General features: G+C 47.2%; 1 protein-coding gene across 1 annotated transcript in view; it reads left to right on the plus strand.

Annotated features, from left to right (window-relative positions):
- Positions 1-2,150: 2,150 nt before the first annotated feature.
- Positions 2,151-25,648, plus strand: part of E2F3 (E2F transcription factor 3) — an 80,866-nt gene continuing 57,368 nt past the window's right edge. The window contains exon 1 of the mRNA XM_052649371.1: positions 2,151-2,531. Coding sequence (XP_052505331.1) covers positions 2,151-2,531 — 381 coding nt within the window. The remainder of the gene's footprint in view (positions 2,532-25,648) is intronic.

Genomic DNA, 25,648 nt, shown 5'->3' on the forward strand with positions numbered 1-25,648 from the left:
TGGAGGATTCTTCACTGCTGAGCCATCGGTAAAGCCCAGTGACATTCTACAGCTGGTGATACCCAAGTAGTTACTAGTTTCTTCCACAGTGACCCACAGTGGAAAGTAACACTGATGATCAAGACAAAGGAAGTTGCTAATACCTTATGCCTCTAGCCCAATGAGGCATTGATGCCCTATGAATAATACCACCTAATCTGTCCTAAAGATAGTGTCAGTTTGATGACATGTATCATTTATGTTAATAAACGTTTGGGTACTGGGCCTTGGATCCTCAATTAGCTTGAATGCTAAAACCAAAATTTTCCTCAGCCTGGTGCAAGTTTTAACAATACTTTGAGCTCACCTTATTTCAGGTAATAAGACTGATATATCTTGTCAGGCTTTTCATAGGACTGAGTATATGAATTTTGGAAATTAATAATAATAGTCTTGCAAAATGGCTGGAGGTATTGCAATGCTCATCACCCAGTGAACACCAGATCAGCAGTTATTTTGTACAACTTTCAGTGACTGGAACTGTAAATGATGACCTGACCTATGTACACATTTTCTCTTAACCTGCTCGGGGTCCTTTTCCTGCTTAGTCTTAAAGGCGCAATCTTCAGTTTTAAAATCCATGAATACTTGCAGCAGTACAAAAGTCAGTTTGACAATAATTTAATATTTTTCTGGTGGCAATGTCTAGTTTACTTTAAAACATTCTTTGAAAATATTTTGGAATAAGTTTAGGCCGTCCTGTCAGAGAACTTGCTAGGAAACCAAAATTGTAAAGTGCTGGTGCCAGGCGTGCAGCGTTTGTTTGGAGCAAGACGTCATCGTGGGAAGCATGTACTTCTTCGGATTACCGTTCGGCGGATTAGAAACCCGCCGATCAGTCCTACGTTAGCCCAGATTAGCTGCCCTGGGTGCTTCTGGGCCAGAGGGTGAGGGGTTGGAGGTGTCTGCTGAACTCAAAATTCGTTATAAGATTTCACTCGGCAAAACATTCGGAGTTAATTTTTACTTAAATCCCATCAGGCTAATAATGAAAGTACCAGAAAAGATCTAGAATGCTTACTAAATGGTGCCCGCAACCACGTCAGTCGAACCTTCTGCCCCCACGATTCTGTCTGCCCACATGCTTCTGTCTGTCAGCCTCGGCCTCGGGATCAGCTCTTGCCACATTGGTTGGATTTCAGGAAGGGGGAAACCCACGATTTAAAGGGCTGTTTCCACCTGCCAGGCGTCATTTGCAAGGTCCAACTTGCCTTTGGCACACACTTGGGAGAATCGCTCGCTGTCGTTCACCTATTACGGTTACTGGTTAAACGAAAGCGAGTCCCCGAAAAGTGTCCCCTTGGTCACCTTGACAATTTCCAAAAGCGAAACTTGCGCTCTAGGTTAAATCCACACTGAGTCTGCGGGGCGCGGAGTCCCTGCCCAGGTCAGCAGCGCCCGCCCGGCTGGAGGGCGGGGACGGGGGAGGAGTCTGTACAAGGCGTGGTCTTCCGTGGGAGAGAAGGCAGACTTTACCCCCCACCGCCTAAAACCCACACTCCGCCCCAGCCAATCAAGGAAGCCTATGCAAATAGGAGCCCTGTCGCCCCGACAACCATGATGCGCGGCAGCCAATTGACACCGGCAAGTCGCGGCCCTGCTCCACGATTGGGACGGAAGGAATGAGACAGAGGCCCAATGGGCTGTGGGAACGGTCCTCGGCGGGTTGAGGGGCGGGGATATGCAAATATGGTTTGAAAAGCCGGCGGGAAATCTGAGTTTCGCGGGAGGACCTTGGCGCGTAAACCGTATCCCTTCATTCATTGTCAGCAGCAGCTTCCTGGAGCCATTTTTCAGCTGCCGGCCGCAGCACTCGGGCAGCCGCCGCCGCCTCGCAATCCATTGCATCGGCCGCCCCCGACGCCTCCATCCCCCCTCGGGGCCCGATATCCGTGCGGCCGGGACCCTCCTCTCTCCAGGGCCCCGATTATTTTTGGCCCCCGGGGCCCGTGCGGTGCGGAAACATAAAAAGAAAAGAGAGAGAAGGGGCTCGGAAGCGCCGGGCGGGGAGGAGAGAAGGAGAGACTTGGAAACTCCGACTGCAAATAATAAAAGAAATTGCAAACAATACGTTAATATTACCATAGCAATAAAAAGAGCAGGAGCGAGAGATGAGAAAGGGGATCCAGCCCGCCCTGGAGCAGTACCTGGTGACCGCCGGGGGTGGGGAGGGGGCGGCTGTCGTCGCCGCGGCCGCTGCAGCCTCCATGGACAAAAGGGCACTGCTAGCCAGCCCCGGCTTCCCCGCCGCCGCCGCCGCCCCGAGCGCGTACATCCAGATCCTCACCACGAACACTTCCACCACCTCCTGTTCCTCCTCCCTCCAAAGCGGCGCCGTCGCCGCCGGCCCCCTCCTCCCCAGTGCCCCCGGCGTGGAGCAGACCGCTGGCAGCCTCATCTACACCACGCCGCACGGACCCTCCGGCAGAGCCGGGCTGCTGCAGCAGCCACCAGCGCTGGGACGCGGCGGCAGCGGCGGCGGCGGCCCTCCGGTAAATGCCCTCCCGTCCCCACCGTCCCCAGCCCGGGCGGGAGGTGGGCTCGCATTGCGCGGGGTGGTGGGCGCGCTGCGGGCCGCCCTTGGTGGGGAGCGCGGGGCCAAGCGTCTCGGGCCTCGGCGGCTGCCCCTCCAACGAGGGTTTATTGTTAAAAGACTCGTGTGTTGACCCCCGCCAGCGCCCGGAGGGTCGGGGGGCTCCGCCGCCAGCGCGGGGCGGCGGGGATCGCCTTGGCGCGAACCACATCAAAAACTCCGAAACTTTTCGCGGCCCCCCCTTTTCTTTTCCTGCACTTTTCCCTACCCCCACTCTCCCCTCCCCTCCAACTCGAAGCTTCCTCTTTCTCGGGCGTAGGAAGGGGTCACGCCCCGGATGGAGAAGGGGGTGGAGGAGGGAGTAGGGAACTGGGGAGTGGGAGACTCCGGGGGGTGGAAACCGAGGTGGGGGCCCTGGGGGTGATGGCCCCCCCTTCCGGCCTCCGAGGCCCGTTGGCAGCCGGGGGTCCCTAAGGCGTTCTCGGAGTGCAGGGGCTCTGCCAGGTTGCGCTTTGACACATTTGGGGATCTGTTAACTCCCGGCAACAAAGGGGCTGGGGGGAGTGGAGGCGGACGGTGGAGCAGGGAGCCGGGTACGGGCGCGGGCGTGGGCTGTCTAGGGGGTGAGGGGCTCGCGGGCTGGCGGCCCCGGCCTGGGCGCATCGCGGCGGCGCCCGCGTGGCCCGAGCGCCCGGGCCTTCCTCGCCGGGCCCCGGGCCTGCCCTTGACCCGCCTCTCCCCTTGCCCCTTCCTTCCCCCCGCCCTGTCCCCCTCTCCGCCCCCCGGCGACGGAGGGCGGGGGCAGCCGTGTTCCCGTCCCGCCGCCTGGGTCTGTCCCTCTCCCCGGGACCCGCCGGTGACGTTTCGCACACGTGCGCGGAGGACGCGCCTGTGACTGGGGAGGAGGCGGCGGCGGCGGCGGGAGGGGGCGCTGGAGGGGGAGAGGGGGCACCCACTTCCTCCTGCTCGCCGGCTCCCTGGCCTGGGACCGTCCCGGCGCCCTCGCACCCGCCCCCGGCGCGGCCACCCTCCCTCTCCTCTCCCCGGCACCCCCCCCCCTCCACGGGCGCCCGCCCTCGCCCGGCGCCGCCGGTCCGCTCGGCCCTCCGGGCCCCCTCTCCAGCCGGCACCCCCCACCTCCCCCCCGGAGCCAGGCTGGTTTCGGAAATGCCCTTACAGCAGCAGGTTAGTGACCGGGACGGCTCGGGGGGCCGCCGCCGCCGCGGGGGCACAGGATTCTGCTGGGGGGCTGGAGCCGTGAGGGTAGGCGGTTGAGCGGGGTTTTGGAGTGGGAACGGGGGGTTGGGTGCTCGAGGGAAATGAGTAAGCAAGAAAAATGTAACTAAGTAAATGCCCCGGCCTCCGGTTCTAGGAACCCAGGGGGCAGGAGTGTCCGCCCCAGGGGGTGGGTATGGCGTTTACGTGGATTTTTTCCTAGGGGGGCCGAGGGATGGGCGATCGGAGGGGGGCTTCTCGCCGATGGCCGAGTTGAGCTCTGTTTTCTGTCTTCCTTCCCTTGTGCTGGAGGGGGAGGGGGGCGGGTCAGAGGGTAGGGTGTCTGTAGGATTCCCAGGCCACCCGCCACCCCCTCCCTTTGTCCCTGTAATTTATAAAGCGCCTTTGAGAGATGATTTAGGTCAGTATGCGGCTTCTTTTTTTGTTGATACTAGAAAGAAGTGTGGCCGGGAGGTCTTCCCCCTTTCTCCTTTTCTCTCCTGCGTTCCCTTCCTCCATGCCTCCAGTCTTCTCCCTCGTGGTGAGGCTTGGCCCCCACGAGGCTAGAAACGAACCAGACCCAGCTTAGATAAATGGTGGGTTGGTCGTACCCGTCGTTGACCTCACCTTGTCTCGGCTCCGAATGGGCTGAAATTTGGGAAGACTCAAGATTCTGCAGAGGTCTTTAAGAGCGGCAGCACCCAGGCAGCACTTCGGGGGCAAGAGATGGGTCTGGGAAGAATGAAATATATTATTTCCTGACTTTTCTCAATTTCTCCTCGAGTTGGGTCTTTAGTGCTTTCAGCCCCGGAGATACTTGCTAGGGATGTGTGATACCTTCTCAGTCAAAGGAGCTCTCTCTCTTCGCGTTTAGTGACTAGGGTCTGCCAGCAGGGGGGAAAAGAGTATAGGACCTGCTCACACATACAGTATCCACTGTGCCGGATTCTCAGTCACAGAAATATGCCACGCTTTTACTGGCATTAAATACTATTACTGACTTTACCTATACATGCTTGGATATATTTCAAACATATATGCCCCCTACTCAGTTCTGCCCCTATATCATAAACCTAATCTGAAACAACCAGCTATTGACATACTTCTGGGATTGGATTCAGATTTATGGGAGGGTAGTTTTGATCATGGGAAATTGCAAGACCACCGGTGTTTTGTTTTTTTTTTTAACTTTTGAATTTTAGCCCACTTGGGCCGAGTCTTTGAAACTGTGTAGCCAAACTTCTCTGTAGTTCATTGTATTTAAGTTTTGAAAATTACCCTCACCACCTTCCAAACTATTTCAAAACTTTATCCTCCTTTTTGTGAGATGATTATTCTGAAGACACGAAAACTGTGTATAAAGTTTGGTTTCTTTTTTTTTTTTTCTCATCAAAATTGTATTAGCCCTCTATTTAAGTCTTGAACTTTTGTTGATATTCTTTCCCTAAGCAGGAGAGACAGCACGGGGAGCGCTAAGTGATTGGCTGAGCAAAGAGATCATTTAAACACTTTGCATCCAAAACAGGTTGAGAAATCCTATTGAGGTTGCCAGAGTTGCAGACCTACCTGGTTCTGATTTCCATGCTCTGTCTTTGGAATTTAAGAGCATACTCTTCACTTGTTTTTTAATGTGGAAAAAATCCATATATGGGTGTGTATCTATTATTTGTATATATATTATTTATAGATATATGTATACACATTTAGTACTGCCTTACTAGCTGCAATTGCCTGTCATTTACAAGTCCTCAGATCTTAGGCAAATAACAATCTCTCTCACCAACAGCACTGTAAAAAGGGGGCAATAAGAAATATGAACATGAAAGTATTTTTTAGGGTTAAATATGACAAGGCAAGTAAAACACTTAGCGCTGAACCAGGCAAATAGTAGATGCCTAAGAAAATGGATATCCAGAAATGTTATTTTTTTTTAACTTAGAGAAATAATACAAGAACATGTGTACACTGCCCCTTTGTTGACATGTATGAGTAGAATGGCTAAAACTCTTTCTAAAGTGATGCATAACTATTTATACCTACTTGAGTTTTTAAATCCATATGTCACAGCGATCTTCAAGAATGGATACAATAGGGATACATCACTAGGACAGGCCTATGTTAGAGATGGCAGTGATGTGCTACCCCAGCATGAGCCTGTGGCTTGAGTTGAGACAAATCTAGATCAACTCACCCTCACTTTCTGGCCTTGCTCTTCCCTTGATCCCAGGGACCTACCATCCTTGGGTGCAGCCTGTGCTCTGTAGCTTTTGTAGAACTGGGCTCTTCATCATTGCCATGGCAGAGACATGCACCAGGTAAACGCAGTTTCAGATGATGAGTTGTTGGACACAGAAGGGATCTAGGGAAACCACAGTCAACAAGCACTGTTTTCTAGAACAGAAGGGGCTTCATCATTTTCTGTCTCTGCTAAAAAGCAGCTGAATGATTTCATCCCACTTCTAGAAAGTTTGGGATCTATTAATGCAAGAGACAATGACCTGTCACATCTGATTTAATTTGATCCAGTCGCAGCAGCCCACTGATTAGACTTTGGGAAGGAACCCACAATGCTTGAAATTTCCGTGTAAGAATGGAGAAACCATAGGTGCTACAGCTGAGTCTTTTTTTCTTTTCTTTTCCTGTATGAGTATAAAAGAAGAAAAATGCTGGGTTCCTGTGGTTCTGTACTCAATAATCTTGCTTCTGCTGAGATAGATGGTTAGTGCCAAGTTTAAGCTAGGAGAGAATTTTTAGTCACTACATACCCCAAAATGGAAGTTTTAATATAATGCAGTGCCCAGACTCGGGCAGTACAAATAGCTCTACTATAATCAGTACCCATGGTGCCACTCTAATCATCCTCTGAAACAAAGCACTTTTAAATGTGGCTCTGTGAGCTAAGGAACCCAAGCTTGCAAACAGGAAAGGATTTTTTTTTTCTCTTTTTCTATAAATCGTCACCTTGTGTAATACTTGGAGGAGTAGATTCTGAGATTAATGTTGTGTTGTGCAAAAGCTAACTTTTTTTAAATTATTTTTTTATTTTTTATTATTTATTTATTTATTTTTTTAAAAATCTTTAATTCTTACATGCGTTCCCAAACATGAACCCCCCTCCCACCTCCCTCCCCATAACATCTCTCTGGGTCATCCCCATGCACCAGCCCCAAGCATGCTGTATCCTGCGTCAGACATAGACTGGTGATTCGATTCTTACATGACAGTATACATGTTAGAATGCCATTCTCCCAAATCATCCCACCCTCTCCCTCTCCCTCTGAGTCCAAAAGTCCGTTATACACATCTGTGTCTTTTTTGCTGTCTTACATACAGGGTCGTCATTGCCATCTTTCTAAATTCCATATATATGTGTTAGTATACTGTATTGGTGTTTTTCTTTCTGGCTTACTTCACTCTGTATAAAAGCTAACTTGAAAACAGAAAATAATACTCTAATCTTAGACATAAATAAATAACAGCACCTGGAGATTGAAAGGTTGTAGAGAAAAGTGGCTTTTACTCTCATTTCTTACAGGTATAATGCATAGTTGTCTTATTGCCACTCCCAGCGATATACCATCCGTACCTTTAGCCTCTTTCCAAAGGACCTGGACCCATTTGGCAAGGCTTCAAATATTCATAGTTGATTTTCTGGCTGCTCTTCTAATTTGACCTGAGTTTCATATATTCCATTTGTATGTCCAGTTTTCATCCACTTTCCTTGGCTGACCAACTCCCAATTCTTTTTTAACCATCTGCTTTCTACTAACATTTTAAACTAGGATGAGTGAAAAATCAACCACTGACTGTGCTCACTAAATCATGTCACTCCTAGATGCACGTGAAACCATCGCAAATAGTGCATGGCAAAGAAGGTAGATTGCAATTCTTATCAGATGCTCTGTTTCATTTTAGTTTTTAAATAGAGGAACTTCCCTGAATTCTTTGAGGTACTAAACATGTGGTTTAATGCATATTTTTCATGCTTGTTAGCAGCTTAAAAATAGTGTTTCGAGTACTGTATTTACAATGGCTAAGAAGCTTTTTTTTTTTTTTTTACTAATAATTTTTCAGGGGACTAAGAAGGCCAGCTAACTGGGAAAGCAGTGAGTATAGGAAACCACCAGTGGTATCTTCTTCCTCCTACCCTGACCCCTTCTTTGGCTTCCAAGAGTGACTTGGAAAATGTATCTTACACAAGGACAAGTTGTACAGCAGAAGAGACAAAAAAGCAGCAACTGGGATGGGGTCAAGAAATCCACAAAGGTGATAGTGGGGTAATATAGAGGGATCATACACACAGCTTCTGCATCAGTAGAAAGAGAATTGGTTTGTTTTCTGTTTTCGCTTTTGCTTTAAACACTCTTCCCCCAAAGCAATGCATTTTTAGAACGCAAAGAATGTGTGGGTTACAAGGATGTATTCTCAGGTAGCCTCCAACCTTAACTGGGGATCAGGCTTGTTGCTGTGGCAGCTACGGTCATCTACAGTAGGGGTGCCCAAGCTCCCGGATCAAAGAGGTAAACCCCCTAGTCACCAGATTATAATCACAAATCCTGTGTACCTTGCTTTGCTGGAGAACCTGGGTGAAACAGACCACTGCTTAGGTTTACATCAGCGGAGGTTGATAGTCAGAACAGACAGCTAATGGAATAGAGAGGACTTCGGAGGAGGTGGGAAGAATAAAAGTAATTGACTTCGGTCTGCTTTCTATTACTTTAGCCCAACTGTCTGGGGCCATTTCTAGTGTCCCGGCAACATTCTTATAACAAGTCTTACAATTAGCACAGGCAATAATTGATATTCTTGATGGTCTTTGAATCATAACATGTGAGAGCTGTAGAAGCAAGAATCATCATGTGACCCAATGCCCTTCATTTCACAGGTGAGGAAATTTAGACCCAGTGCAGTTGAGTTACTTACCCAAGGTCACAAGCTAACTAGCGACAAAGCCAGAACTGAAACCGGAGACTTGAATTCTTAGAAGCCTCATTCGCCAAGAGAAAGTTAACTGTGTCCCATGTGCCCTGTATGGGAAAATTGGGATGAGTGGAATATATTTCAGATTGCCTTCAGGAATGGTTACACTTTTTGAAAATAGACACATACAAAAGTGTCCTTTGAACAGTTGGCTTTAGAGTAACAGCTCATTCTCAAAGATACAAAATAAGCGAAGCTCCTTTAGATGTTCAGTGAGAGGGAGTTTAAAAAAAAAAAAACAGAAGGAATGACTGACTCATAGAAACGTGAGAGTAGCATGTTTAAAGCTTTATGTGTTATTTGCAGACTTATGTGGATATGACACTTCCGGTGCTCAGAAAGTGAAACATACACTTCACTGAGAATAGAACCTGGAAGGATTTTTGCCATCGTCTTTGGGAGAGGGGTACGCCGTAGCTCTGATGTTGGAGGTCTGTCTGGGCCATCCACATCCTGGGTGACTGCTGTGCTTTTTAGAGGTCAGGGGCCCTTACCTAGTGACCTTAGACCAGGTGCCCTGCCGTCTTTGAAGATTGCTGGCTAAACAGAATGGCCGGTCAGTTTAACTCTTTCAGAGGAAGTCCTCATCCCCTAAAAGCCAGAACTAATTTCCTTAAAACGTCTTCTTTTACTCCTGAAATTGAGAAAGCTTAAAAATAGAATCACTTCAAGCCCTGAGGCCCAAAAGTGAAACATAATCCAGTGTGGCGGTAGTCCACTGACTAGTTAGGGGGCGGGGATATATAGCTGGTCTATAATTCACAGACCGGAAAGGTGTCACCTGCAGGTACAGTCTCGATCAGGGCAGCTGTTGGTGAGACCTGTGGTCAACAGTGAAGCGGATTTCCCCTGGAGGACTCTATGGAGGATGGAGTCCATCTCAGGAAGCGGGGGAGCTGACCACCTTTGGTGCCCCCAGCCAGCTCATGCCTGGCTACCCAGGAGATCCCGTTGGCTCCTCCAGCCTGACTGCTGAGAAGGGCTTCTCCGAGCTCTGGAGATGATCCTGAATGTTGCAGCTCTGGACACTGGGGGTCACGGGAGGTCCACTCGGAGCCTGTAGACTTCACCCCTCCCTGGCCCCTTTTCTGTGTCTGATGCTTTAAGGCTCCAGAAATAGAACCCGAGCAGCCGCCCTGTGGCCCCATCCCTTCTGAGCCTTTCTGGGTTTGGCGGCCCTTAGGAGAGGTGAAAGCTTCTGTGTACCAAATCCATGCCCTCCACCTAAAGGGCAAAGTAAACGGCAGCCAAGTAGACGATTCAGACGATTGAGCGTGAAGCCAGTGTCTGGGTTCTTATTCTCTCAACAGCTGTGTCGCTGGGCAAATCCGCTTAACCTCTGCATCTTCATTTCCTCCCCTGTAAAATGGGTGCATCAGTATACCGACCTCATGGGATCAGGAAGATTAAATGAGTTCATGTCGTAAGGTGTCTAGACCAGTGCCTGGCCCATGGGAAGGATTCGGTGGATTCCTGATGGAATTGCTCTTTCTGTTTAGGGCTGTCTCTCAGGCCCTTCCTCCAGTAGTTTATTTTCAGAACCAGCCCCAGTGTTCATCCAAACCCAGTGATGCCTCTAAAAATGACGGTGATGGGGAGGAACAGTGAACTGCGAGGCGGGTTCTCCTAAACATATTCTTCAGGATTTTTGTATGTCTTTATAAATTGTGCGTGGACTTGGGAGAAAGAGCAGAAAAATATGCTCTTTATTATAATAGCCCTCTCAGTAGTGATAGTTTCATGACTAGAATTTTTATTTCTGTGATGATCTGTGCTACAAAAGTTGCAACTATTAACGTGATGTCACTTCTGTACAGTAAAGGAGGGCTTGAGACAGAATGGTGGAGATCAGGATGTCCGAAGTCTCTGGGCCCTGGCAGGATGGGGAGGTCCCCACGTCGGTGTGGGGGAGGGGCTCTGCCTCTGGGCCCCACTCTCCCTTTTTCATCTCCGGCTGGCAGCGCCCGGTGGTTCAGTGTGTTTGCCTGTTCCTCCCACTTACCCCTCACCTCTCCCTCTGCCTGGCGTTTGTAGAAGGATGCTAGAGTGACTTATCAAATTAATTACAACCTCCTCCCTACCGTTTGAGGTCCTGGGAAATCTCGCCCTTCCCGTTCTTCTTCCCAGCTGGGATGCTGGCGGGCGCAGCGTTTAAGGTGCTGCTGCCCTCCTTCTTTGTTGTTCAGTCACTTATTCATGTCCAACTCTGTGACCCTGTGGACTGCAGCTCACCAGGAGCTTTCTCTCTAAGGCATTTATTTGCTCGCTCCTCTCGGTCCTTCCTGGTGGCCTATCAAGGACACGTCCTGCACAGGGCCTCCCCTGATTCCCGGGGCCTCGGGTCCCCTCCCCTTCTTCGAGTTCCTGCTTCCTTCCTTCCTGTAGCACATTTTAGTTCACCTTCCATCCCCATCAGCAGTGCCCTTGACTCGCTCTTCCTCCAACCCCCAAGCTTCAAGAAAACCAGCCTGTGGTTTGTCTTCATGTTGCCCTTGCCATGGCTCCTTCATCATGGATGCTCAATTATTTGAGAAGAGGCCTTTTCATCAGGCAGCCATGGTGTGCTTGGCACCCCAGTCTTCCTGTTGAGGATGCAAAAGAAGTATGAGGTGTGCGATCCACCCACTCTTTGCGTTTACAGTCTGTTTGGGGAGCCAGGCTTTAAACACAAGCTGAGTCGCAGGCAAGACTAAACAGGAGTTGGGAGGAAAACACGACTCATCTCGTCCTTGGATGTACAGTGTCGACAGGACGTGCCCGCCGGGCCGGCAGAATGAGGAGGCCATGGCTCCCGTAGTCACCAACCTTAGAGCACGTGCAGCTGTACTTCTGGATCACCTGAGCACTTTGGAGAAATACCCCCATCTAGACATGAGATTTTGAAAGTGTCCCAGGTCATTTTAATGTGCATTCAGTTGGAACCTCTGGACTAGGTAGACAGGGAGGGCTGGGGAAGCTGATCATGGCTGGGGAGACATCTTGAAGCCAAATAGCGAGGTGGGAAGTAGGCATAAGGAGGCCAGCTAGACTGGCATCCATAACGGAAATATTCAGACCTAACACTGGATACATTGAGATGACTGGTCTAGAATAGAGATTACCTTCCTGCAAGGGCCAGGGGTATGGGAAAGTGAACGTGTTAACCCCTCAGTAGTGTCTGACTCTTTGTGACCCCACAGACTATAGCCCACTGGGCTCCACTGTCCATGGGATTCTCCAGGCAAGAATACTGGAGTGGGTAGCTATTCACTTCTTCAGGGGATCTTCCCGACCCAGGGATCAAACTCAGGGCTCCTGCATTGCAGGCAGATTCTTTACTGTCTGAGCCACCAGGGGGGAATGGGAAGGTGAGAATAAGTGGCATGGGAGTTGGTCTTGAACAGAGAAGAAATGCCCTTTCTGAAGAGTGCCAAGGGACCCCGCCCCAGGTGATGGTTGCCAGAGGGGAAAACAGGCCGCGTTTGTTGCCAGGTCTTCAAGTGTCTTAAAATGGCCAGGAATCTACCAGTTTTTAAATGTTGGCTCAATTAAAAAGGAAAATGTGCAAGCCAAACAAAATAGGTCTCTAGGCCAGATCTGGTTTAGCGCTGCCTCTCAGCAGTCTCTGGTCTATGGGATAATAATAGCTAATGTTTATCAAGTGCCCACGCGTGGAGGGCCCTAAACTAAGTGCTCTACATGCATTAGCACATTATCCATATAACCTGTGGAGTGGGTGTCATTATCATGCTTATTCTTCACAGAAAGGAGCAGACAGTGAGGGGTTAAGTGGCTAGCTCTGGGCTCCACTGAGGAGTGAGGCAGCTGAAATTGAACCCAAGGAGCCTGGCTCCAAGGTCTCTGCTTGTTCCTGGTCTTTATCCTGTATGGTCTCTGTTATGGTATAAATTCTATAGTACGGACCCCAGATACCTGTCAAAAAGAAGGGATCCAGTGTTTTTTTCCAAGCTGCTCGAGAATAAGAATTGCCTGCAGTGTGTGTTCCAGATGCAGGTTCCCAGGCACTTTCTCTACCCTCAGTCAGAGAAGTGCGCTGGCCTTCTGGAACATTTGGGAAACACTGTTGCAGGTGGTTGAGCACAAGCAAAGGGTCTTGCAGCTGGAATGACCTGCAGAATCAGGAGCTGCCTGCAGAATCAGTGCACATTCCATTCATCCCAAGTCCTTCCTCGCAGACCCCAGAAACGAGGGCCAGGTGCACCGGTATCCCATACCTACCCTTATCCCAACTTCTGGATTTCTAGCTCATTGCCAAAGGCAAACCATCCAAAGAAATGTGACCCAAAACCCAAAGGAGGTAAAACAAGGACTTCCTGAAAGGCTGAGAATCTTAGAGGGTCCAAGGGAGCACTGCTGCCTGGCACAGCACCACTGGGAACCATGGCAATTTCCTGGACAGCCTGCCCTTGAGGGATTTGCTTTGCCTGATAGTAGGAAGGCTTTCCATTCTGTTGGGTCTGGGCCTGCCTGGAACAGGTTACCATGTGGGCAAAAAGCCAGACCTCCCCCTGGAAAGAGAAGTGGGGCATACCATTTAGAACATGGGTGCTACAGTGTTGATGAATCTAGAAGCCGGACAGCAATGGGATGGTGTGAAAGGCCAGATGGAAGAGAGAAGAAATATATGGCCTTGGCTTCCCACATGGTTAGCTTATGGGGCTGAAAGAATGGACTGAGTTTTTCCTCCATCAGGGTTTGTACCACGTGCAGGGAATGATGAGTTTGGAATGTGTTGGCTGTGAGGGATGCCAGGGGCCACCCAGCTTTCTAAGAGGCTGGGACCCAGCACTAGAAATAGGGCTTTGGCACAGAGGTTAGAGGGGAAGGCTTGATGAACAACAGCCAGCCGAGAACTGATCTCCCTAGCTTTAAAAAAAAAAAAAAAAAAAAAGTGCCGCAAAACCCTTTCATTTTCACTTCTCCCTTTATAATATGAAAACGAGACAGATTCATCAGGTTGATTTGGGTGGGGGGGAGGATCAATACTGTCAGGGCTCCCAGAGACGAGCCATCAGTTGTTATTTATGACGTGCTTTCCCAGGTCTGGGCCTGGCTCCTGGCTGCTTTGAGAAAGCCCACAGTTTACAGCCTCTCAAAGCAAAGAGGAGCCAGCTGGAGAGAGCTGTGCATAGAGAAAGGTCACATAATTATGTCTTGAACTAAGATGGCTTTTTTGACCATGATTTCCTAGGCTCTCTGATTTTACAGGTTAAAAAAAAAAAAAAATCTTGGATTTATTTTCTTAAGCCCTAGCATATTAAAATTTAAAAATGAAAGTGTAAATTCTTTGTTATTGATTTTTAAATGTGTAACTTGTGTTTAAGCCTATTTGCAATAACCCTGGAATTGACCGATTTTCGTTGGTGTGGTGGATACCCAAACTTGTGATGATTCCACTAATAATGTGGTAAAGTTTTCAATCTTTTCTATTCCTGTTTTCCTTGCCAGCATCTCAGACACTCTAATCCTGGGACTGGTCTTTAGGAGGGAGGTTTTCAACTCTGGCTACCCACGGCATTGGGGAGCAGAGGGCTTGGCGATCTGGCTCCAGAAATGGGCCCTGTCACTTACCAGCCTGTGATCCTTCACAGATTCCATCTATGAGCTGTAACTACCGAAAATAGTGCTCCTGTCTCCTTCAGTAATTGAAAGGATTCAATGAGCTGTGTTTATAGGAAGTGTACTGTGCATTCCTAGCTTAGTGTATACACCCGACTGTCCCTCTTCCATGGTAAGAGCTCTTGAGAATTGATTACATCTGAATTCTCTGTTTTTAACCATTGGAGGGGAAACAAACTACAGGACAGATACTGAGCACTGAGCTGACTGGGTTCCCAGTATTCTGGGTGCTCCAGTGACTAAGATACTCTTGCCTTCAAGTTCATCAGGAGATCAGTTCAGTTCAGTCGTGTCTGACTCTTTGCTACCCCATGAACCGCAGCACGCCAGGCCTCCCTGTCCATCACCAACCCCCGGAGTCCACCCAAACCCATGTCCATTGAGTCGGTGACGTCCTCCAACCATCTGTCATCCCCTTCTCCTCCTGTCCTCAATCTTCCCCAGCATCAGGGTCTTTTCAAATTAGTCAACTCTTTGCATCAGGTGGCCAAAGTATTGGAGTTTCAGCTTCAAAATCAGTCCTACCAATCAACACCCAAGACCAGTCTCCTTTAGGATGGACTGGTTGGATCTCCCTACAGTCCAAGGGACTCTCGGGAGTCTTCTCCAACACCACAGTTCAAAAGCGTCAATTCTTAGGTGCTCAGCTTTCTTTATAGTCCAACTCTCACATCCATACGTGACCACTGGAAAAACCATAGCCTTGACTAGAAGGACCTTTGTTGACAAAGTAATGTTTCTGCTTTTGAATATGCTATCTAGGTTGGTCATAACTTTCCTTCCAAGGAGCAGGCATCTTTTAATTTCATGGCTGCAGTCACCATCTGCAGTGATTTTGGAGCCCAAAAAAATAAAGTCAGCCACTGTTTCCACTGTTTCCCCATCTATTTGCCATGAAGTGATGGGACCGGATGCCATGGTCTTAGTTTTCTGAATGATGAGCTTTAAGCCAATTTTTTCACTCTCCTCTTTTCACTTTCATCAAGAGGCTCTTTAGTTCTTCACTTTCTGCCATAAGGGTCGTGTCATCTGCATATCTGAGGTTATTGATATTTCTCCTGGCAATCTTGATTCCAGCTTGTGCTTCCTCCAGCCCAGCGTTTCTCATGATGGGCTGCATATAAATTATATGCATATAACTCTGCATATAAGTTAAATAAGCAGGGTGACAATATACAGCCTTGACGTACTCCTTTTCCTATTTGGAACCAGTCTGTTGTTCCATGTCTAGTTCTAGCGGTTGCTTCCTGACCTGCATACAGGTTTCTCAAGAGGCAGGTCAGGTGGTCTGGTATCCCCATCTCTTTCAGAATTTTCCACAGTTTATTGTGATCCACACAGTCAAAGGCTTTGGCATAGTCAATAAAGCAGAAATAGATGTTTTTCTGGAACTCTCTTGCTTTTTCGATGATCCAGCGGATGTTGGCAGTTTTGATCTAGGGGAGATGAAACAAGTTTTTCAGTAACTAAGAGGAGATAAAAGATGGTGAGGGACCTAAGAGAGTATGGATGAAGTTTCTCAGGCATCCAACCTGGGGGTGAGAACGGAGAAGGATTTTGGAGGTTCAAAACTGGAGCAGCGTTTTGGTACCGTTGACACTTTGGCCAGACTCCTCCTCGTGGTGGGCAGGAAGTCCCGTGCACCGTGGGGTGTTAAGCAGCATCACTGGCCTCCGCCCGCTAGATGCCTGTAGCACCTTCCAGTTACGAGAAGCAACATATCTCTGCACATTGTCCAGTGTCCCCTGAGGGCAAAACTGGCCTGCACTTCTCCTTGGCCCCCTCCCCGGGCCTGTTGATGAGCCACTGAACTAGCTCTTTAACTTGGGCATGCTCCACATGGAGCCCCAGCACTGGGATCATTGTCCACCACTCAGATGATACAGAGGAAACAGGCTCTGTAGCCAGCAAAGCCCTGCCTGTTTTAGGAGCAGGCAGGCGCTCTAGGAATGGGCCACTCGAAGCCCCTCCCTAAGCTGGAGAAGAAGGGATCAAAGTCTGCAGTTCCAAGAAGGCCAAAGAAGTTTTGCATTTATCATTGACTCAACTGGGTAATTAAGAAAAGACTTTCTGAAAGAACAGGGACCTGCTCGGGACCAGCTTCTCCATTGATAGACTAAGGACTTGGTCATATCACTTACTTTCCAACCTGTTTCCTCACCTGTTAAATGAGGAGAATCAGGGTTCCCGTCTCATAGGTAATTGTACAAATTGAACGCCCTCCCGCATGTTAAGTGCTGGCTTCAGCGCTGGCCATGTGCACTCCGACCTGTGTGTTGTCATCATGCGTGTCGTTATTGCCGTTGTTGCAATCATTGCTGTCAAGCTGAGCTTCCCTCTCAGGGCAGTTCAGCTATTAAAAACCATTCCCTTCCTTGCTGGTGTTTCCATAAGCACTTTCCTCGCACCTCCATCTCCCACCACGGGGCAAACTGATCCATTTGACTTACTTAGCAGGTATGTTTGGGGCACCGAGTATATATGTCGGCCCCTGTTCTAAGTTCCGGGATGCAGCTGTGTAGGCACAAAAATCCCCTGCCTTCATGTGGCTTGGATCACGACTGATGAAAAATTTGCCACATTTTGGCAAAATAGCCACCTCCTCCCAACCTCCTACTGTTCCTGTCTTTTTTTTTTTTTAATTGGAGGATAATTACTTTACAGTATTGTGGTGGCTTTTGCCATACATCAACGTAATGTATGCAACCACAGGTGCACATGTGTGCCCCCACCCCCAGCCTGACACCCCTTCTTCCACCGCTATCCCCACCCCATCCCTCTGGGTTGTCCCAGAGCACCCGTTCCTGTGTTAGATGGATCCTGTTTTGTTTTGTTTTACAATGTTGTTTCTTAAATCTGTGGTTCTGGATCAGTAGCAGCATTCAGCCTGTTAGGAATGCAAATTTTGTATTTATACCCTAGACCTACTGACTCAGAAATTCTGGGTGTGGCCAGCAGCTTGGGGTTTGATAGATACCCCCAGCCCAAGTTGAGAGGCAGGGTTTGGGGAAAGATGCCTCTCAACAAAAAGGACTAGGGGAAACCAAGGTCTGGGTTGGGCTGTGTTACGTGCTGCCATCAGAGAGGGAGTTGCCCATATACTGTATGTGTGAATCGTTCAGTCATGTCTGACTCTTAGCGACACCATGGACTGCAGCCCGCCAGGCTCCTCTGTCTATATGATTCTCCAGGCAAGAACACTGGAGTGGGTTGCCATTCCCTTCTCCAGGGGACCTTCCTGACCCAGGGACTATACCTGGGTCTCCCGCATTAGAGGCAGATTCTTTACTGTCGGAGCCACCAGGGAAGGCCTGCCCCATATAGTGCATTTCCAAAAACAGCAGAGCTTACGAAAGACAGTCTTAGATGTATCAAGACAGTTCAAAACTGGCAGCGTGCTTTGATCTCTTCCGGGCCTGGCCTCCCTCCTTGAAACAGGAGGATCCTGCAAGCCACAGCGCAGAACTCAGTCACAGACATTCTTAGCCATCTTTGGGTCTTTCAGCATCCTGAGAATGGGAAAACTGCTTCCTTCCCTTTTCTCCAGAGCCTTGTGATGTGTGTGTTTGACAGTTATGCTCCTTCTTTTAATGTCTTCTTTAATCGTCCTCCTATCTATCTGAAAGTGAAAGTGAAAATGAAATCGCTCAGTCGTGTCTTGACTCTTTGCGACCCTCTGGGCTGTAGCCCACCAGATCCCTCCGTACTCGGGGTTTTCCAGGAAAGAATACTGGAGTGGGTTGTAATTTCCTTCCCGACCCAGGGGTCGAACCCAGGTCTCCTGTACTGCAGGTATCTACCACCTGAGCCACCAGGGAATCCCATTCTTTCCTATCTAGCACCAGTAAAAAAAACCCTCACATCATAAGCCAGCTAGATGGACCAGGCTTCCCTGAAGATGAAATGGTAGCTGTCCATACACGTCTGGTAATTTGGGTATTTAAAGATACCGTGAGGAGTAAATGAAACGAGAGACCCTGGGCCAGTGTCCAGCCTGGAGCTGGGCACAGAGTGTCCAGCCACTTGATAAATTCCCGCCCCTGTTCCCAACTCATTATGAAAACCAATAAAGGCATTAAATAGATACCACAGTTATTCATATGAAAAGCTTTTCACTATAGACAGTTTGAATGAGTATGAATAACCATCGTATAAATTATAACCAAAATCATGGAATCAGAAGTTTTGATCTATTAAAACGCGTATTAAATATGTATGTAATTAAATAAACTTTAGAGGCTTAAAAGAAGTATATGTTACCTGATTTTTCTCTCTCTTTTTTTTTTTTTCATGAAAATGGATTTTTTTTTTCTTTGTCTGAAAGACATGTAGGATCTTAGTTCCCTGACCAGGGTTTGAACATGCACTTCCTGCATTGGAAGCGTGGCATCTTAACCACTGTACTGCCAGGGAAGTCCCAAAGATGGATTTTTATTTTTTTAAAGCCCTAATCAGATTAATAGAAATTCTTTTCTTCTGCACTAACCCAAACCTGGTTCTGCTTATATGGAATCTGTTAATGTAAGAGACATACTCAGTGTACAAATGCTAATTAATTACTATTATGTTGATTATGTTAAAAGCCGTGTTTGAGATGGACTGATGGTTCCTTTTGATAAAGGGTTTTGTCTTGAACGTGCATGTGGAAGGTTATAAAGCTTTACTGTGGTCCAGCTTGGTCCTGTTGCTGTCGTCTTCTACAAGTGTCTCTCTGGCCATCGGTGGGCCTTTCCTCCCCCCACTTCCAGCCAAAACAACTTCTGGTTACAGTAATGGTTTTCGGTTTGCCATTTGTGGTTGATTGTATTTTAGAGGTTGGGAAAGTAAGGTGAGCAGTACTCATTTCTTGCTTCCTGCCTCGCTTGAGAATAAGGATCAGCTTTTCTCAGTCCTTGACTTTCAACGTTCGCTCCTGTATATGGTAAGGGTGGCCAAGGTGTGGCCCTGCAGTGGCGCCCCTCTGAAGGTCTGTTATGACGCAGTGCCCACCGCCGTTTCCAAAACTAGCTCTGGAGACCAGAGTGTGGGCCTCCCCTGTGCCGTGCAGAATAAAAGAAGTATCTAGACTAGAAGTAAAAGACTAGAGCCATGCTGGCTGCATAGTTGAGTTTCATAAATATTTTTTAGACGGATCTAAACAAGCATCATCCCATCTGACAGTAACATGTTACCGAGCCCTGGAGTTTTGCTGTAATAGAGGAATAAAGTTACAGTGGTCAGCTTGTGGGCTGCCCCTTTCAAGTCAGCTAATCTCCCGCTCTTTGCATCTTGGAGAAGTGCACTCAATCAGACTAGACATAGACCCCAACTTGGCACGATTAAGGACTTTATTTATTTATTGCTCTTGGGACTACTTGGTGTAAATCAGAGTTCTGGAGGTTGATGAATTGGAATGCAAACTTACTAATTTACTCTGAGAAACATAACTGCCAAGTGGACAGTTGCAGAAATTGGTATTGCCTTGGGTTTGCGATCAGAAGGTTATTAGCTGAGTCAGAATATAGCGGTTTGACTCATCCTGTTAGCATCTTCCCACTGTGCCGGCTCCCCGCTGGAGCTCACCTGCAGGGTCGGGAGTCCTGCCTTCTGCTGGAAGAACATAATGGACACTGTCATTTACTCAGGCGTCCAGTGGTGTCTGTAAGGATAACACTGACTTTGTTGCCTTTTTTTTTTTTTTAAAGGGAGAATACTTGTTTTTAGTCCAGGTTTGTTATTTAAAGAAATCAAAGATGGTCTAAGTCCATGAAGTAAAATTTGAAATACCCTCTCCACTCCCTCCTAGTCCTGCTTCACTTTCCAGAGGTGACTACCGCAGCTTGGTTTGTCACTTTTATATCCACTTGCAAATATATATCTTATATGCAGATGCAAATTGCAGCTTGCAGTTTGTACTTAACAGGTATTAGATGTATTTCCATCTTAATGTCCATTACACCTTGTATGTGAAAGTTACTCAGTCGTGTCTGACTCTGCAACACCATGGACTATACAGTCCTTGGAATTCTCCTGGCCAGAATACTGGAGTGGGTAGCCGTTTCCTCCTCCAGCGGATCTTCCCAACCCAGGGATTGAACCCAGGTCTCTCACATTGTAGGCAGATTCTTTACCAGTTGAGCCACCAGGGAACTGCTGCCCATTATATGCGATATGCCAGAATGTAGTTAACTCTTCCTATTTGATTGTTATTCCTAACTTTATAAACAGTTCTACACTGAATATCCTTGTGCATATGTTTTTGAGCATATGTGTATTTCTGAAGGCTAGATTTCTTTAAAAATTTTTTAATTCAGGTATAGTTGATTTATAATATTAGTTGCAGGTGTACAACATAGTGATTCAAATTTTTTATAGATTACACTCCATTCAAAGCTCTTATGTAGACTTCTATACATATATTGAATTTGTAGATTGTAATGTATATATTCTATTGAATATGTAGATATGTTCATATCTATGAATACATATTTATATATTGTATTGAATATGTAGATTTCTGTACATATATTGAATTTCTGTTACAGGGCACGTATAGTAAAATGCTGTATTGTTGTTTAGTCACTAAGCCACGTCCGGCTCTTTTGCAACCTCATGGACTATAGCCTGCCGGGCTCCTCTGTCCATGAGATTTTTCTAGGGAAGAATACTGGAATGGGTTGCCATTTCCTTCTGCAGGGGATCTTCTTGACCCAGGGATTGAACTTATGTCTCCTGCACTGGCAGGTGGATTCTTTACCACTGAGCTTCCTGGAAACCCAAAGTGCTGGATAGATGGGGCCAAATTGTCCCCCACTAAAAGCCAAAGCAATTCTTCTTCCTCTCACCAGTATGGAGAATGCTTTTTTTCTCATACTCTTTACAATGTGAGATCACGTTAGTTGTTTTGCAGTTTCGCTCATGATGATTTTGCTAGAAATGCTAGATACTATCTCCTGATTCTTGTTTTGTGTTTCCTTAATTATACGACTGTCATCACCACCACTGCTGCTATTATTACTGCTGCTGGTTAATAATATTTGTTGGATGTTTTATGTGACAGGATTGTTTTAAGCACTTTAAATGAAATTTACTAATTTAAAGTTGAACATCCCTGTGAATTTGGTATGATTATTGTTGTGATTTTACAGATGATGAAAGAGAGAGAAATTAGTCAATTTAAACATCTCTGCCCAATGTATTTCTGTGAGTTGCTTCTTTGAATCCTTTATCATTTGTGTTTATACAGCTATTTATAGTTTTCTTACTGATTTATTGGAGCTTCTCAGATACTGCACTTTCTCTGTATGTATGTGTGTGCACACGTGTGTGTACTAAATATTTTTTTTGCCAGTTTGTCATTTTTCTTTTATCTATGAGATGTATTTCTCTGTACAGAAATTTTGCTCATTTTTTAATATATAAAATTATAGTCTTTACTTTTGTCAGTTTGGCAGCCCTTCCTAATCCCCAAATTATAAACTATTCTCTGTTTTCTTCTTCTGATCTTATAATTTTATTATATTGATGCTTAACCTCTTTGGAAGGGGTTGTGTGTAGGTGTTAAAGATCTGACCCTGTATTTTTCCCAAATGGATAGCTAGTTATACTAGTGCCATTTATTGAGTGGTTCAGCCTTTACCCATGAATTTGAAATGCCACTTTTGTTGTGTGTGTGTACATGTGCAGCCTCGTGCACGGATCTGTGTTGATCAGTACCTGGACCTTCTACTCTGCTCTACTGATATCTTTGTCTCTTTCTAAGGAAATACTTTCCCTCTAAATACAGTAATTTTATGCTAAGTTTTGCTATAAATTGGAAAAATCCCATCCCCTTTCATCTTATACTTGTTTTTTTCATTAAAATTGCTTTTCATTATTGATTCATTATTGGTTTTCATTATTCATTCTTGCAATTGTACAGACTGGGGTTCTCTCTCCCCTCTCCACTGTCAGTTTGGGGCCATAAGAAAGATAAGTTACCTACTTTATTGTGACTGAACCACCACCACAACAACCTGATTGAATAGTTTTGTACACGAGGAATGGCAGTGAGCATCTTACGTATATTATTTCATCTTGTAAAGCAACCCTCCCTCATCTGTAAAGGTGGAAGGTGAGGCTCAGTGGTTAAGCTGTTTGTCCCCAGCTACACTTCCAGACGAAAGGATTTCAAACCTCTCTCTTAATTCTGATGCTCCCCACGCACCCCCAGACACGTGGAGTCTCTTCATGGGATACTTACAGGCCTTTGTCTGGGGTGGGTTATCAAGTGTTTACGTGTTCTGTGGGGCAGCTGATGGCACTTAAGCAGTCTTTATTGTGTGAAGAAGACCTCACAAGATCTCTCCTAAGGACTCACACATTGGGGCAGCAAGAGTTGAAAGACCTGGCTTTACCAAGAGTAGTTTTTCCAATTTAGGATGAGTCAAGGTGGGGTCACAGTGTAAAATATAGAAAGTGAGAGGAGAGGGATCACTTAGCAGATGCTTCTTAGGCTGGATACTGGTTTAACTCATCCTTGGCTCTGAGAGCATCTTCGGGTCAGGGCATGGATCATACAGAGGTGAGGTATACACAGCCCTGGATGTTAAAGGAGGGGTGTTTTGATGGAAGAGGCCACAGACAGGACTCTGGGAGCTTCTACATTTTCAGAGAAAGGGCAGCACATGTTGGAGGAACAAAGGCCTGCAGAGGTCCTAAGAGGAGGGTTTGAACAGGGACGCTTTCTCTCTTTGTCTAAATCCATCTACCTACCGGTCTATGGGGCTTCCCACGCGGTGCAGTGGTAAAGAATTCACCTGCCAATGCAGGAGACGCAAGAGACACGGGTTCAATCTCTGGATTGGAAGATCCCCTGGAGTAGGAAATGACAACCCAGTTCAGTATTCTTGCCTGGAAAATTCCCTGGACAGAGGAGCTGGCGGGCTACAGTCCACGGGCCCGCAGAGTCGGTCACAACTGAGCAAGTGAGCACCAGTCTAAGACTTCCCGTCCCACTGCTTGTTGCCTCTGGATTCAATTTCTCTCAGGTGCCTTCTGTGGCTTTTTAAGGGTGAACATCAGGAAAGTAATTTTCTTAGGAGAACTTTGAAACTGCCTCCCAAACAAGTCCAGCTGAGCTCCCACCAGGAGCTGTGGAAAAGTAATCCTATTTATTAGTAGTAGTATATTGATTTTGCGTGTAAAATGGACCCAGAGGCCTGTGACAATGAGTCCATTTGAAATTATAATTTAAAATACCTAACAGAATAGCTGGGCAGAACTACTACCCCCCAGATGTAAATTATTAGATGCTTAGTGAATTTCTCGTGTGCAGTAAATTGGCAATCAGCAGGTCAAATTTTGTTTTTTAATATCCTAAATTCTTTCATTTTTTTCCTTTTCTTCAACAGTCGCAGGTGTAAGGATAGAGGCGTAGTTACTAAATCTCAGGGACCTATATAAAAATAATAATATATAGTTGTGCTTTGTTGTTCACTCACTTGTTTAATCAGTCCACTTTACCGTAACACACAAGGCACTTCATCAAAGAATTCTTTTGCTGCATGACTGCACTCTTAATTTTGTGAAAACTTGCAAGGTTTCCTTCCAGACTGAAAGGTAAATGTATGATTACTTTATTACCTATTTAGCACTGGCTACCCGGCCTTGACTTTAGGTCTACAGTTATGGCTGATACATCCGTTTCAGTCCCACCTGCCCATTGGGCAGATCTTTCCAATCACCACCTAGTGTCCTGGGACTATGACCCCCAGGCGGGCCGCGGGGCTGCTCTGGTGGTGACCACATGATGCGGGGAACTGACGCCCTGGCTTCACCTCTGCTGACCTGAGCTTTCCCTTGCTCCTGGGGCTGAAGTTTTAACTCTGCCCACTCTATTAGCCATTCTTCTCCATCTTTCTTTTAAAATATACTTTCACTTTTTCCTTCCCATCCACGCCCCACCCCGCCACCCCCAATACAACTGCCTCGGCATCCTGGCTTTTTCCATTCTTGACAAATGATCTGTCCACTGTAACCGTAGCTCCGTTGTGCTGATATCTGTTGAAATTAGACCTAGAATCTAAATGCAGCTTCATGGAATGATGGGTGAGAGAGACATTTTTCTCTTCAAACAGCCGGTGATCTACTGCTACTCCAAACCACCTATCTGTACCTTCCCCACTATGATAACTGGAGAGGTGGGGGGAAATGGGGAAAGGGACTTAGAATCAAAAGTTCTGTATAAGGGACTGCATTAGCTGGTTTTGCCTCCATAATAAAGCAGTGGGGTGTTGCCCACCATTGCTAACTGCTCTCTCCCCTCAAGCATATTGAATGGACTTCAACCTCATTGCATTTCTTATCCTGTGATAGGAATCAAGAACCTTCCCTGTATTCACACCCATAGCTGCTTCTCACCCTAGTGTGACTTTGTAACCCAAAGATGAAACGTTTCCCTTGTGCTTTAGGGAATGTGCTGCCCAAATGGCATTTTCCTTTAGAGGTTCAAAATAATAATTGGGTCCCGAAACTACTCCTGCAAAGATAGGTGTGTGACAAATATGACTGTGCTGGAGATGGGCCAGACTGCGCAGTGATTTCTTGGGAGGCTGCTTAGGAAAGAAGGATGGACCAGGGCCCAGCCAGCAGAGGGGTTTGCGGGGGGTCAGGCTTCTCGTGGCGACCTGGGGCCTGGTGGGGCTCACAGGCTGGAAGGGCCAGATCAGTTCTTTCACACCTTGGCTCATTTCTGATCTGTCAGGTGTGAGCCATCTTTATGGCCTCCTTGCACTCAGATCCCCTGTGACTTTGTCCACTAAGCTACAGGGGTACTTGGGGGCTCAGGGTAGCTGCTCAGCTGCACCCATGCATTGGGTGCTCCACTGGGGGTGACTGGGACCCTAGCAAGGAGGGGAACCACTGAGGGCGGAGTCCTCCCATCAGTCACCACACCCTTTCCCAGCCAGACTTGATGTCGCTCACTTCTCCTCTTTTCAAGTCCTAAGGGTTAATTATGTTGTTTACTGTTTACATTTGCATTCCTGATAGTGCTCTTTCACAGTGAGTTGGCTCATTTTCTAGTCTAAGTAGATCTCAGAAGCAGGGTGTGGTTCTTCTGGCCTTTGAGATGGGCACAGTTCAAGTGCAGCAGGCCTAGAGAATGCCACAGTCATTCAGAAATCGCTGAAGATCGCTGCCTGCCCGCGGCCAGGACTTCGGTCCCTGCCATCTAACGACTCACTGAACTGAAATTTAAGTTCCTGCAGCGATTCTGAGAAATACTGAGAAATGTTATTTCTG

Source organism: Budorcas taxicolor, chromosome 11 (genome assembly GCF_023091745.1).
Source record: "Budorcas taxicolor isolate Tak-1 chromosome 11, Takin1.1, whole genome shotgun sequence".
In the NCBI taxonomy this organism is placed as follows: domain Eukaryota; kingdom Metazoa; phylum Chordata; class Mammalia; order Artiodactyla; family Bovidae; genus Budorcas; species Budorcas taxicolor.